This window comes from Vombatus ursinus, unplaced genomic scaffold (assembly GCF_900497805.2).
Source record: "Vombatus ursinus unplaced genomic scaffold, bare-nosed wombat genome assembly UNPS02009205.1, whole genome shotgun sequence".
Classification (NCBI taxonomy): Eukaryota; Metazoa; Chordata; class Mammalia; order Diprotodontia; family Vombatidae; genus Vombatus; species Vombatus ursinus.
Genome location: NW_020948983.1, coordinates 44,166,576 through 44,182,216, shown reverse-complemented (window position 1 = coordinate 44,182,216; position 15,641 = coordinate 44,166,576). Strand labels below are relative to the sequence as shown.

At 34.2% G+C, this 15,641-nt stretch overlaps 1 protein-coding gene across 2 annotated transcripts in view; it reads right to left on the bottom strand.

Annotated features, from left to right (window-relative positions):
* ASB7 (ankyrin repeat and SOCS box containing 7) overlaps positions 1-15,613 on the bottom strand; it is a 34,631-nt gene extending 19,018 nt beyond the window's left edge. The window contains exons 1-4 of one of the 2 annotated variants that reach the window (XM_027851931.1): positions 14,985-15,613; positions 14,715-14,802; positions 7,277-7,399; positions 3,728-4,035 (exon numbers count right to left, since the gene is read on the bottom strand). In XM_027851931.1, coding sequence (XP_027707732.1) covers positions 3,728-3,938 — 211 coding nt within the window. In that variant the 5' untranslated portion in view covers positions 3,939-4,035; positions 7,277-7,399; positions 14,715-14,802; positions 14,985-15,613. The remainder of the gene's footprint in view (positions 1-3,727; positions 4,036-7,276; positions 7,400-14,714; positions 14,803-14,984) is intronic. The other variant, XM_027851930.1, reaches the window with a different exon arrangement.
* Between the last annotated feature and the right edge of the window lie 28 nt (positions 15,614-15,641).

Sequence of the window (15,641 nt, the reverse complement as noted above, 5' to 3'; positions counted from 1 at the left end):
TCTCTCACCTGCCATGACTTTGTACATGCTGTCTCGTGTACCTGGAACACTCTCCCACTTCACCTGTCTCCTGGAATCCTAAGCTTCTTTCAAGGCTCATCTCAGGTATCACCTCCCACAGGAAGCCTGTCCTGATCTCTCTGGTTATTAATACTCTCTCCCTTCTCAAATGACTTAGTGTTTACCTGTGTAAATACTACATCCCTTAAACAGTTAAGGGAGACGTAAGCTCTTGAAGGCCATTTTCATTTGGCCATCATATCTTCAGCATCTAGCACAGTGCTTCACAAGTAATTGATGGTTAATTTTTGTTAAAATGAGAGCAGAATCCAGAACTACTGGTTTCAGTTCATTGTTCTTTTAATTATATGAGTGCTTCTCATCTCATGTTGTTTAAAAAAGAAACAAATCTCAATGCTACTAAATAAAATAGATTTGGCTAAATAAATAACAAGATGGGGAAGTAGTTAACATGTGGCAACAAGAATTTTATGTTGTAGAGATGCCTAACTAGCTACCTTATTTATTTATTAGGAAAATGAGAGAATCTCCCTGGGATAGAGTTTTTTCTTTATACTTAAAATCTTGCTCATTCATTTTACTTTCAGCTTTATTCATTCTAGCCCAACCATCAACTGAGCAGTGGTAGCAAATATTCATCTGCAGAGCCAGAAACTCTTAAATAATTAACATACAGCTCCTAGCAGTTTTGAATTCAGATACTTTCCTAAGGCCCACTTTGAGGATGCTTACATAAAAATAGGCAGGGCTTACAATCACTATAAAAGAAGAGAAGAGTTCTTTTCCTTAAAGGGGGACACAGCTCTGGTGCCTGAAGTTGTTAGTCTATTTTAATTGCCCTTGAATCAATTTGCTCTAGATCTAAGAAGATGCTGAAGAGGAGTTTGAGTCCAATCTCCTTCCAGGCCTAGGCCCAGCTACCTTTCTGTGTATCTACAGTGTCATTACCAAGCAGTTCTGGATCCTAGTGGTGGTGATCAAAGACCACCATAGCAACACTAATTTCAGCACTGACAAGATCATTTATATGTGGGAGAAGGTTGTTAGCAGGAAGAAAAAAGTAGACTTGTAGTAGAAAACAAGGCACAGGAAAGAGTAGGCTGGGGAAATTGTAGTTTCTACTTCAAATCTATGCCTAAGGCATATACAATTCTTAACAATAATCACATCTGATTGTAGCAGGCAGTAGAAAAGATAATAGTAGGACACAGAAGCATTATCTCAGAAGGTAAAGTGTATACAGAACATTTATGTAGGCCCTCAATATGCCAGACTCTAAGGTGTAAGAGAACTTAGGGTTGCCAATGATAAGAACATGTTCTAAAGGAAATGCACAACTCTACAAACTACAAAGAGGACAAGTAGTGGGAAAATATGATGAAGGAATTATTAAATTAAGTATTAGTATAATTTGTATGGAAAGACTTTGAAGGATATAGAAAGAACACTGAAGTTTACATTCTATAAAGTGCCTTTCATATGCAGGCAAGGAAAAAAGAGAAAGAGGAGAAGGGAGGGAGAAAGGAAGAGAGGGGGAGAGAGAAACAGAGACAGAGAGACAGAAAGAGAGAGGAGGAAAAAAAAATTAAAAATACTAGTGGCAAAACCAGAATAGGAACCAATAGGCTATGGTTCCAGTAACAGAAAAGTGAGGTGTAAGCAGAAGAGGCAGAGGGGAGTAGCAAGACAATAAAAACGAACATGTAAAAATTGTACTGACTGTACACAACCAAACTCCTCAGTTTGTGGGCAAGACTAAGTCAATCAATCTACCATTCCTGACCCTCAACCGCCATACCAAAGCCCAGAGATATATTAAAATTGAGAGAATCAGGAGCTCAGAAGACCTAGTTTCATATACTTTCTGTGCCTCAGTTCTCTCATCTCCAAAATCAAGTAACTGAATTAAATTATCTTCTTGAGGCTATTTTTAAAGGCTTCTAGTCCAAGAGTTAACACTAACTTTTATTTCATTCATGGTCATAGCCATGTCAACAGTAAGGTCCTCAAATTTGAAAAAATAATTGTGCAAATGTTAGAATCAAAGTCTGGTTACATCATTATAGAATATGTTCTATAAATGAAAGTGGGTTATTACTAATATGCATCTGGTACACTGTAAAAAAAATACATGTATATGACATGGCAAAAACAAACAAACAAACAAAAAAAAAAAACTGAATTTAGAATCAAAAGACCTGGGTTCAAATGTCCATTATGTAACTACAGAACCTTAGACTTAACCTCCCAAGGTCTTCATCTGTAAAACTGGGAATATGGAAGCATATAGCACTAAGGCCTCTTTTTATGTTATTAAACATTAAAAAAATATGTTGATAGTGTGCTAGTCTGAATAGAAAATCTTATCAATATATATATATACAAAGTTCCAAGGAAATAATACCCTAATTCTGAAGCTCTTGATTTCTTTTGTGTAATTGAGGGCAATCAAATTCAGGGAAGGATCCTCCTGAAAATTAAGAAACTTTTATCTTGTCTATGATGAACAAACAAGGAGCAGAAATGTCACTGAATCAACTAAAAGAATTATCTCTTGAGAACACCTTTGAAGAGACTGAAAGAATAAATTCCAAGAGCAAGGGGGCACAGAGGGAATGTCCCTTTGTTAGCCAAAGGAGGTGTCCTTAGTTTTGTCCTGCAATTAGCATAGGTGAGTGAACCCTAATATTATACCCTGGACCTGACTTTTCCCTCTCCCCTTCTCTCTCTTTCATTCAGCAACCATGCTTAGACAGATAATTAATAAATTTGTTTCTGACAGACTTGTATTAATGTTCAAAATACTGAATTTTTTTAGACTAGATGACCTCTAGGTCTTCTCCAGCTCTACATCCTTTAACTTATTTCCTATTATTTACTCTATATGCCATGACTAAGACAGCTTTAGTTTGTAATTTACAAAGAAAATTCAGACAAGTAGGTGATACAATATATATCTTTGGGTAAGTGACAAAAGTATGAAGAGACTTAATTGCAGGGAAAATTAATTTTAGACAAATGAGTAAAAAATAAGACATATTTATAAGGCTTATAAAAAAAAGCTGGGATAAAAATGTCTAATGGCCTATAATAAGTAAACTTAAATAATAAGTATATTAAATTAGAACTAGATTCTTCTAATGCCTACAAACTAAAACTAAAGGCAATTCTTGGAAAGATAAACAGGAAAACTAAACCAATATCACTATAGAACTAAATTCAAAGAGTAATTTATAGTAAGACTTAAGAGCATAACTTATAAGGGGACCTCTAGTAGGTGGCTGAATCTGAGAAATTATTTGTGGGAAAAAAGTTGTCTAAATGTCTAACTGTGGGATCAAGGGTCTACACTTCTGCTTCTGAAATAAAATAAGCTAGGCAACTGAATAAAGAGTTGTTTAGGAAAGAGTCAAAAACAATCGGCAATGTTATCAAGTGGGAGAGCAAAACAGCAAATAGACTTTGGGGGTACTTTTTTCAAAAATCTGGTGCTAATCAGGGCTTAGCAGAATTAGAAAGTAATTGGAGGAAAAAAATTAACATTAAAGTAGAACATTAAAAAATTTTCTAATTACTAATGACAAGGAATTCCATGGACCATGAGACTATCTCACTACTCACTCACTATGTCACATAAAATTATCTCACAACTAATTTCAAGCTTATACTTGGGAGTAAAATTTTGGGGTAAGAAAGGGACACTTACCTCCATGTTCAAGAAATACTCGTACACATCTTTCTTTTCCTCTCGCTGCAGAGAAATGAAGCAGGGTCCACCCATTAGCATCTCTGCCATTTGGAGAATAGCCCTGTTCTAACATCTTTCGTACTGTGTGAACATCCCCAGCAGCCACTGCTGCCTGAATCTGTAATTCTTCCTGTAGCTCAGGGTTCCTTCGACAGTGGTGGTGTAACATCCTAGCTGAGTCGACTTTTTACAAAAGATTCATTGGGTCATTGGGATTCACCTTCAAATGGAGAATACACAACTCAAAATACTTGGTTCTTTTGATGCTGCATTTATAAAATAAGATTAAAGAATTTCACATTGTTAAAACTCAAAATCCTTACTAAACAGATAACATATGATCCAATAAGTGAGCATGTATATTTAAAATAGAAAATTTCAACAATTTCCCCAAGATTGCACAACAAATGATAAAATGGACTGGATTTGAAACCTAAAATGCCTAAAATGCAAAGTTCTTTCTCCACTTACTGAGATCTGGCCTTCTGAAACACAACACAAATGAACTTCACATTCAATAATTCTATTACAAAGGATGATGCCTTGCCCAGCAAAGAGATAGGATATTTGTACCAGTACTGAAAGTAGTTTGCAAGAGAAAATTATTTGCCAGGTACAAGCATTAATGAATCACAGGTAATATGCCATTCAAAAATTCTACACCAATCACAATTTATAAAGTAGTTCTCCTATAACACAAAAGAAACATTAACCAGAAAGACAAAACTTAAAATCCATAGAAGAAAAGCCTAGAATAATAAACAGAAAAGAAAGAGCTCTTCAGAAAATGAAATCACTGATAAAACATTTAATAAACCCTTATTAGAAAAGAAGGTCAGTGACAACTTTTATGAGAACTATAATAACATTACAAAATGGAACAGTCTGTTCACAGGCCAAAACTGTATTTCTCTCTGTATGCTTATTCTAACCAAAAACCAATTATTAAAAGGAATAGTGATAATATTTCTATGCAAAGGTTTTCTATCCTACCTCTTTTAATGAATAAAGGACTATTTCACAAACAAATTAGGGTCAGTATAAGTTGATGACAAATGTGCAAGGAGTAAAGTTCATTATAAAAAGAGGTTGAAGAAATTCATATTTAACAATAAGTACTATTTCAATAATAATTTCTTTTTCTTAAGGAAAATTAGAACACATATACTTCATAGGTTTTTGGTAGGTATTTTTCTTTTCTGTTTATTCTTACTTCCATCTCAATCTATAACATGTCATGTCAATCTAATACATGATTTATTATCCCACTTTACTTGTTATATCCTCTTCTTACATTCTTTCACAAATTCATTTTTTCAGAATGATTTTAAGACTACAAATACAATAGGAAGAATATACCAAACATTATAATGATACAAAAAACTGAGACAGTCCAGTAGACTAAATGGTATGGGAGAAAAAAATTTATGAAAAAGTCTAGTATGAGGATAATCATAGGGCACATAGCTTAAAACGGTCAACAGAATCACTTTGGAAGCAAATAGAAAGTAGGTAAGTAACTATATAAAATAATTAAAATATTACTAATGCAAACCAATGTGATAGAGAAAAGTAATACTGAATTAGTGAATGGGCTGAACTATATTTTAAAAAGAAATCCATTTTATTACTTTTTAAGTACATGAATTAATGATCGCTAAAATCACTGCTAATTTGTTCAGGAAATCTTTTCTTTATTCAGAGTAGAAAGATCACAATTTCAAATATTTAAGCTAAACTTACGTTGGTGTATATATTTTTATAATGTTGGCTAACAGAGTATGTACTTCAGATCAACTAGTCCTATAACGACAAACAGATACTTAAAGAAAATTGAGAAATTAGTAACTTTCTTAACTCTGTTCACTTTAAATATGCTGTTTTTAATCATTCTGCCCAAATAGATTTTTCCATTGTGACACAAACTACATAAATTTGGCAATTAAAAGTATAAATATTGACTTAGAATTTTTAAGACATTGCATACCATTTAGGAAATGATATAGAATAATAAAAGAAAAAGTTGAAGCACGTCAGCTAGATCTAATGGAAATATTGACTAGTTAAGTAACAGTTTATCTTGACAACAACTACCACCTTTAAATGTTTTTTTAAACCTCTTTGATTTTTGTAAGTGAGGTCCTTCATGCAAGAAAAGAAATTAAAAAGTACCAAAATGTATACCTGGGGTACGAAGAGTTAGATTTAGTATAAATCAGCTATATTGAAAGCAAGTAAAAGATTTAGATAAGAAATAAAATGCCATATAATTATAATGATCAAGCCTGGACTCAAAGAGGAGATAAGAAAATTTATCTTTCTCTCTTCTTTGAACAGGTGGATGACTACAGTTATATACGCAAATATACATATATATGCATATGGTCAATTTTCAATATTACTGCATTTTTTGGTGATTTTATTAATGTGTGATTTTGTGTCATTTGTGTGATTTTCATTAGTACCTTATTTTCACTTTCACATTGGCAACCACGCACATTTGTGGCTATGAGCAATAGAAAAAAAAAAAATGAGAGGCACAATGCATGCAAGTTTGAAGAACAGCTGATATCCTACTAGGATATATAATTTCAAGCTGGTGCATTGGGATTTCACAATCTCCAATGCTAGCCACCAACCATGAAGTACAGTGTCAGAGGTGATGTTGAGACCTCATTGGTCTTGACATCTTCAATGGCAACTAAAGTCCCAGGAACCTATTCCTTGGGAGGGCAGCCAAAGTAGAGAGGTTTGTGACAGTATAGTATATGGTACAACATCTTTACACTACCATCTGACACAGTGGAAGGTAAGATTCAGGTTAAAAAATGTTTTAATTTTAAGAATTTTATTTGCTATACAGTATTTATGGTACTGTAGATTTCATGTGTTATAAAAAGTGGCTATTGTCTGAAATCAATGTTTTTATTTTATTGAGCTGTTAGCACAAAACGTCACAGAATTCTAGGGAATTACTAGCAAGAAAAAATGTTTTGCATGTTACCAATTTTATTTTGTGTACCACATTTTATGGGTTATTTCATGGTTACTGTGTTAGGAAAAGCACACATTATCAGAATTAATGTTTTGTTACAAAGAACTTTATGCAGAAAAGTGTATTTTCAGCAATCTCTAGCAAAAGATTAGTTTTTGGTGGTTGCAGGAACCTAACCCCCTATTTCTTATAGGTTCAAGGTATCAACTTTCCTGGGGTTTTTTTTGTTTTTTTTTTACTTTCATGCAGTTTTCTAGCAATGTTACCCCTGTGAAAGTTGAGGATTGACTATGTATATCTGACTTGAACAATATGTTGGGTCAGTTTTGCTGAAGTGTTTTTTTCTATTTTTATTCACTGTTAAAAAAGAAGGTTTTCTAGGGAGGCATATATTTGGCAATGGAGGTAATATAAAACCAAAAAATATCAATAGTTTTAAAAAAAATAAACTAATTTTTTTCCACAAATATAACTCAGCAAAGGTAAAACTTTGCCCATAATCAAAAGATTACCTTATTGAAGAATTTCACTTCTCTTGCTATATGTGCCAGTGATCATTGTGCTTATAAGGCACAATTTGGGGGATTCTGCTAAATCTGTGTGTCCAGAACACATAGCAAATAAGCTTCTTTTACCTTTAATGAAAAAAAAAATAGTTGTCATAGGAAAATCTCTTTACAAAACTATATAAAGACATGTATCTACAAATGCTTCTTTCTAATAAGCTAAAATTTCATCACAATTCTCCTGTCCACATAGGAAAAAAAGAGTTAAGGTCAATTTTTATAGAAATTCTTCTCATTATTTTCTCATCCAGGTTGTTGAATGTGATATTTTTCCAAGGATATTTTCCCTGGAAAGGCAGTTTCAAAAAATAAATAAATAAAATGAGATACTTCTGGGAAATGGAAATAAGTAGGGAAACACTTCTCTCTATGTTCAGAATCTATCTTTTGCCTTACTTTATAAGAATCACTTTTAAACTACTATAGGTGGTCATTTGCTCATTCCAAATAAAACTAAAGTGAATACATACACATTCAATAAGTAGATGACTAGGTAAAAAATAAAAGCTTTGTTGCTCATTTTTTAAAAGAAAATTTAACTAAACTTTGGCTCTTGAAAATTTTTTTTTAGATTGTCAATGGCACTGTTTCACAACTTTGAAAGTGTTATTTTTTTACCTGTATACTAAACCACGTGCAGCAAAGACAACAGCTGTGTTTAAGCTGCTACCTTAAACCACTATAAAATAATTACTCTCCATAAACAGCTTTTTTATATCAATTAAATATTAGCTACTTAGAAAAATAAAAGATAAACTATATTGACTTTTACTATGCAGAACTATAATCAAGGAATTATCTTCGTGTCTAAAGATTTAAAATTTTTGCAAATTTTATTTAGATCACACCTAAGCCTGTACACTCACTCATCTTTAAAACAAAAAGATATAGGTTACCCTTATACCTCTTAGTATAGTTGTCAATGTCTGTTCAGGCCATAGGATCACAGAATTGGAAGGGACCTCAGAGGAAAAGACACATTAAACAGCCACTATCAATGAAATTAATGGGCAGAGTTGGGCTATGAAAAACAGCATTCTGATGTTATAGAGCAAAGGCTATTTCTCTGGGCTTTGAGCTCTATCTGGAAATCTTGAGTTTCATCTATCCAAACCAATAAGAGATAGAGGGGATTCTTGCTTAAGTATCCATCAGATGGGCCCTAAAGTCTCTTTTCAATTTTAATACTGTTCATTCTTTCCATATAGTATTTTAATGCACGTCTCCTTTACATAAAACATTCCAAAGTGGGAACTATTTTAAAACTAAGCATATAAAATATTTCTACATTAATAATAATGATGATGATGAAGATGATAATAATAGCCAGCATTTATATCGTGATTTTAGGATGGTAAAGTGCTTTTACATAAATGATCTCATTTGGTCCTCATAATAATCCATGATGCAAGGTATATTATTATCTCCATACAATAGATGAGGAAACTAAATTTAAGCAATGTTAAGTGACTTGCCCATGGTCACAAAGCTATCAAGTACATAAAGTAGCATTTTAATCCAGGTCTTCTTGACTCTAATCCCAATATTCTTTGATGTATTTCATCATAATGCCTCTTACAAATGTACTGATACATGTAATTAATGTAATGCCAAATACAAAAAGGTGTTTAGTAAACACTTCCAATGATAATTATTGCACAATGCTTTAACCTGTAGGGTTTAACAATCTTTATATTAAACTGTGCCCACTTTTTCAGAGAAAATGCCGCCAAATGCCTTTTTTTCATAATGCCTTTGACTGCTTCTAGTACCCAGTATGAGCAGAAATGTTCCAGCATAATTTCAACCCTTATTGCTCCTAAAATTGGTTTCTGCCTACCAATTTCAAGAAGAGAAAACAAGGAAGATAGAGGAGGGATATGAAATATATTTTACCAGTACACAAAGACAGTCATTGTTAATATTGAGATTATACTAAGTTATTTTCCCCATATCTTGGAAAAGAGGCATAAATAATACTGACTTGTGATGTAGTTGGGATTCTATGGGTCTTTTGCCCCTATTACAGCCAGTATAGATCAACTAACCAATGGATGATTTACTAAGCAATTACTCTATTATGAGCATTATGGTAGATGCTGGATAGTTTACAATCGTTTTCTTTAGGTTATATTTTAACAAAACATGATTTTAGAGCAACTGAAACAAATAAAATAATATTGGTTATTTCACTATCATTTATCCCTTTTTCTGACCGTGCCAAGTTCTATAAATATTGGCTGCATCCTCAACAATGAAAACATACCATTCTTTGCATATGCATAGTAAATCAGTCTTTTCGGTTATACCTTCACATATAAGTGGAGATCACTGTCACTTAAATCATTTTCAATTGTAAAGGCCAATAACATGTAACCAGATATATCCTGATTGCCAGAAGTGTAAGGCTAATAGTGAATGATGTTACTATTATTTCATCTTCATTTAATTACCTATGTAAATAAGGGAAGAGGGGGAATGAACACACTATTTGAGGCACTATTAAAACAAGAGAACAAGAAATCAATTCTAAAGATAAGACCTAGTAATGGGTTTGCTTTCTTTCATGAAATCCAAGCTTAGGATCTGATAGTACACTTTCCATGTAAGCTACTAGTCATGATGAAGCCAAAAGTGATGATTTTCTAAACAGCAAATTATGTCTGATTCAACTTTGACAGATATATTTGATGCAACTCATTATTAAGAGAGAGTATGAATAACAACAACTTGTCCTTACTGGCATTCAGTGTCACAGAAAATTGAAACCTGCAGCTTAATAACCACAAATATCATTCTATACTTCAAGGCCAAGAAATTAGAAGAAAAACAGGTACATTTATCAGAAAGACCAGTTTTACAGTATAAGAAAGGAATAAAAGAATACTAGTTGTTTAGGAACTATACTATGATGAAAAGTAAGGACTGAGAGCCAGAGGACCTGGGTTTGAGTGCTAGCTTTGCCATTTATCTCTGAAGCCCTCAATTTACTCATCCATAAAATGAGGGGTTTGGACTAAAGGATCTTTAGGGTTCCTTCCAACTCTGAGAGGATGTGTCTAAATACTGCAAATGAATCTAAATTTCAAAGTGTGCAAATTACTGGTATTATCATACAGCTAAAATAAGTTTTCTCCAGGTTATCTTATATTGGAAATAATTGTTTATCTTATTTCAAAAGAATATTTAAAAGTTCATTCTGAAGGTTCATTTGTTTCAGCTGACACTGAGCCAAAAGAAACCTACCTAATTTTTCATATTGAGGACCATATTACAAACCTTGTGAATTAAAAAGTTCAAGAAATATATACCCCATTTCCATTCACATGGCAAATAAAAATTGAATTTGGTTATAATAAAAATGCCTTGCTCCTAATGTTCATAAAATGCTTATATTCTTAAAATGAGAAGCACAAAACTACTACCAAATAAATACAGAAATTTCAAAAAAATAAATTTCATTTAATATATCATTTTTACAAAATCTGATCCTACAAAAGTAATTAGTCATTAATAGTGTTTTGCATATAATTTTTACTAAGAAAAAAAAAAACACTACACATTTTTGATTAGATGATGCAAATGAGAATTGTGCTTTCTGATTTCACACAAACTAGAAACAAGATAACAGCTTGCTCCACAAAAAAAGAAACAAGCATTTCTTTCCCAAGTGAAGAGATACAAGGAGGGAGCAGAGAAACAAAATCAGTAACTTAATGATGCTGACTTTCTCAGGAAACATCTATTTAACACTTGTAAAATATAAAGAATAGTATGTCTAAATATTTTATGTTCAAATCTATTGTGAAAAGTTATTTTTTGAGATACAAAATGACTTGTTACTTTTATGTAGTCAATAATGGTATGAAAAATAAATGTGAACATTTTAATATGAGAAAGGCAGCTTGCTAAACTAATTAGAAAGCTGGCCTTGCAGTCTGTAAGACCTAAGTTCAAGTAAGGCCTTTACACATATTCTGATGGCAGGAGCCTGGGCAAGTCACTTAACCTCTCAATGTCCAGGCAATTCTTTTATCATTACATGTTGCATAGCAGGTGCAGATCTGCACTGGTAGATCAAATTCCTCATAAAGACCTTCCTAAAATGATGAAATCACAGATCCAATAAAAAAAAAATAATAGCAACTACCTCCCAATTTTCATTCCAAGGAGATAATCAATTCAAATCTCTATCCCCTCACAACTTCCAACTTTCTACGCTTCTTTGTTGAATAGGAATAATTAACATATATCAGTCAGCCAGAAATTTTGAAAATCCAAATTCTAATTTTCCTGACTAAAAAAAAAACCAGAAATTAGTGACAAAGTAATGGAGGAAAAAAAAACCCCACAAAGCTTCGTTTCTAAAGACTTCAATTTAGAATACATTCAATCAATACTATCCACATCACATATGGATTGATATGGATCAATAGGTGAACATATCTGTCTAGAATGGAAATGAGCAGGATAAACTTCATTTAAGGAGTCTTATGTGTCAGTGTTTGAAGATATCTTCAGGGGAAAAAAGCTGTGATCACTCCATTCTGGGGATAATTTTAATTTAGAATTAAGAGCTACAAGAATTAGATTTGCTAACATGAGCCATATCTGGCTTTCAATTTTTATGTGTTTACAAACTTCCACAATCACCCAAGATTTGAACAAAATAAAATTAAAAAGGTGACAATTACAACCATTATTACTTTTTTCAGATATAGTAAAAAAAATTCTGTATAACATGGCAAAGATGCACTGTAACATATCATTCATTAATGTGATGATGGCAAATACTCTTTACAAAATTATAATCACCTCATGGTTACGAAGGAAATTAGGTAATTCTTTCAAAATGTATTTTTCAAAATAATTTCAAATGTGTCTTTCACTAGAGTTAATGAACTAAAAAAAATATCCTATTAGGATTAAGACATGAACAATAAAGGACACTTCAGTGAACTGGTTAAAATAGTGTCTTTGACACAACTTTGACAGCCAGGGGGCTCAAGGCAGGGGGCTTTCTAGGTGCACTTCGAACAGGGCTACCCCTGCCCCCTTTCTGATGCAACTCAATTACACTCTCAGAGACACAAAAGATGTTTAGAACTTTTATCAGCTAAACAACTCATTAGAGACATACAACAAATTTTAAAAATCAATGAAATAAAATTAAGAAAGGTATAATACAAAAAAAAAAAAAGATGATGGACTGGTTAAGTTGTAGGGTAAGGGTGCAAACCTTCCTTACTTTAGATTTGCACTTTAATTACAGACTTAATTGTAGAACTATCATTTAAAAAAAAAAAATCTTCATTATGTCAAATAACCCCTGATTTCACTGGTGTAGGTATTGCTACCAATACAGATCACAACTCTTCCATGTTTTATTTGGTCTTCATGTGTTGCTGTGGGCAAATAAGTTTATCACTTGGTAGTCAACCTTCTGGTGATGAACCTCCCCAAATTTAACTAGGACTATCTTTGAATTACACGTCCTTTCACCTTGATAGCTCCTTCCAGAGATGTGCTTCACTCACACCACCCCCTCCTAGAAACCAGGATTGTTTGCATACTCTAATGAGGCTTTAGTAGTACTTTAGCAAAGGAATATAAAAAGACCCTTCAGAAGGTTCTTCAAATTTAAGCTTGAAACATGCTTAAGTGGGAAAGCTTGAATAACAAAATAACTTGGTATCAAAAACTGAAGAGTTTAGGGGAAAAAAAATCCTAACATATATACTATCTACAGTTGAAATTTTTGTATTTCAATGTGGAAACTTATTCTCTAACTTGACTGTACTGCCTAGTTTTATTGAAATGTAGCAAGTATCTTTGTCTTTGATTCCACACATGTTTATGCATCCTTACACCCTATGCCCATGCAAACACATGCAAAAGTGTGTGAGTGGGCAAAAGGGACTGCATTAAACTTTCACCTTTACTATCTACTTTCATTAGTAAATAGTAACTATAAAATGTATTCAGTACAGTACACTGTCCCTCTGATAGCCAATTCCCTCTAAGGTTCATAGTAGTTATAAATGCAACACATCGGACAGGAATTATCTTAGAATGACAGTGGAAAGGCCCATTAATGACACAGTTTTTGTTTTCTACAAGGAAAGCACAAGGCCACAGGGTAGTTAGATGAAGCAAAGACTTCCTATCAACTCCTTCTGCTGTTAAGTGATGCTTTGTAACTGTAACTAAAAAGGAAACATCCTAAATAATTTGAAATATTAAAAAGATTACGAGAGAAGTTAATAGAAGTCATTTTATATCCTTAAATGTCATTGTATGACAGAAACATATTGTTCATTTGGCCAACTCCTACATAAAATTTTCCTGGCCCATTTTCCTGTTTCTTTCTCCAGTGTATGGGCTACATGTATAAATGCCTGAATTTATCTCTCAATCACTTTCAATAATATAACCTCAAAATGGAGGATTTTTAAATACCTTTACTAGGTTTTAAAATAGTAGCAGCACATTTTCTGCAAAATTTTTACATTTAAAAAGCAGGCCAACTGTGAAGACTGCCAAAATAAAGTCCCATATTTCTAATCAGACCATGGCGTATGATAAATCCAACCAACCTTAATGTTAACCATCTCTCTCTTTAGAAAAAAAAAATGGAGAATCAACTGTTGTCAAAATATTGTGAGATGTAACAATTCTCTGTGAAATCCTGAAATGCATTACATTCTGCTCTGATAATAATTTCAAGGCCCATTATCTACATCTCAAATTTGAAGTTATCAAAAAAGAGTGAAAATAATTATTTCTCTATATGCTGTGCTCACAAAAGTAATGCCTGCAAATAATTCAAAGTATAAAGATTAATTTTATACATAACAGTAATCAATACATTTTCTAGGACTTAGATTATTCTACATCAACTTTCAAACTATTTATTAGTGTCCTCCAAATTTCCGGGTTGATAACTTTGAAGATAAGGAAGAATGAAGCTAGGCTACTGGTAAAGGAGAAAATGACTATAAATCACAGTTTACTTAAAAACTATAGTTACACAGAACAAGCAAAGCAATTTATTTGTGAAATTCCTATGGGTGTAGCAATAAAATGGCACAGAAGGTCTCAAAGCTGAAAAGCAAAGTATAAGTGAGGTATAAGAAATGATGACATAAACCATAGAAAAACACCATATAGAGTAGGAAAAATATAGTCCCTGGGGCAAGGAAGTTATTGAATGTTCACGGTTAAGAAACAAGACAGTGTCTCTGTTTTGCTGGGGTGAGGAGAGGGGATTGTGAATACTCCCTTGGTTCTACCCTAAAAATATAGCACTGACTATAGAGATAGGCGGCAGTGAGGAGGGGGGAGGCAGTAACTAAGTGGGGGAGGGGAAGATTATTATGATTACCTTTGTACTGGAAACTGACCCCACTTTCACTGCCTCTCCGTGCGTAAATGGCAGAAGAAATCTTCCTGTTTTTAGATCTCCAGTTAGCCTGGAAAAAAAACAAACAAACAAGCAAGCGGCACTCAGTTAGTGCAATGTCTGAGGGAAAAGGGTACGAGAAGGAAAGGAAGCTGAGGTAAGGTAAAAAGGGCAAAGGACTGAAGAGTCAGAGGGACGGAGAAATGACTCCCTCCCCTCCCCGCCACCCCCAGGAGATAACTGACTTTTTACCTTTTTTTTTCCTCAGCTGTTTCTTCTCCTCCTTTCAGCCGCTACCACAGCCACCAACTTCTCCATTCAAAAAAAAAAATCACCTCAGGGCCAAATCACTTGGTGTTTCCAATTCTCCTCAGCGCCTCAGTCTCAGCCAGGCGAGCATCAAGACAGCAGAGGGGGTGGAGGGAATCCTAATTTAGGGGAACCTCAAGGCAGGGGGTGGGGGAGGGAGAAAGTCCAGGTCAGGAAAAAGGGGGAGATCCAGTCAGGGTGCTCAGGGCAGGGGGTTGCCGATGTCAGGGGCAGGAGCGCCGCAGTTGTGGGGGGACCGGGAAGGTCTCTGGGCAGGAAGAAATCACCTCATGCAGGGTCTGAGAGTGCTGGAGGCGGGAAGGTGCCGGCCAGGGGGCTCAAGACAGGGGGCTTTCTGGGTGCACTTTGCACAGGGCCACCCCCGCCCCCCTTCAGCACTTTGGGGTCACAGGGAAGGTACCAACCCCCCACCAACCAATCAGCTGCCTCACAGGGGACTAAGCCTGGAGCCGTAAACCAGGTCTGAGGTGGGTGGGGGTGGGGGTGGCTTGGTTGGTTGGATGGTTTCTTCTCTCCGCCTTCTCCCCGCTCCCCCACCCCTCCTTCTCTGCCGTAAAGCCACATGCGCGTTCGCGACAG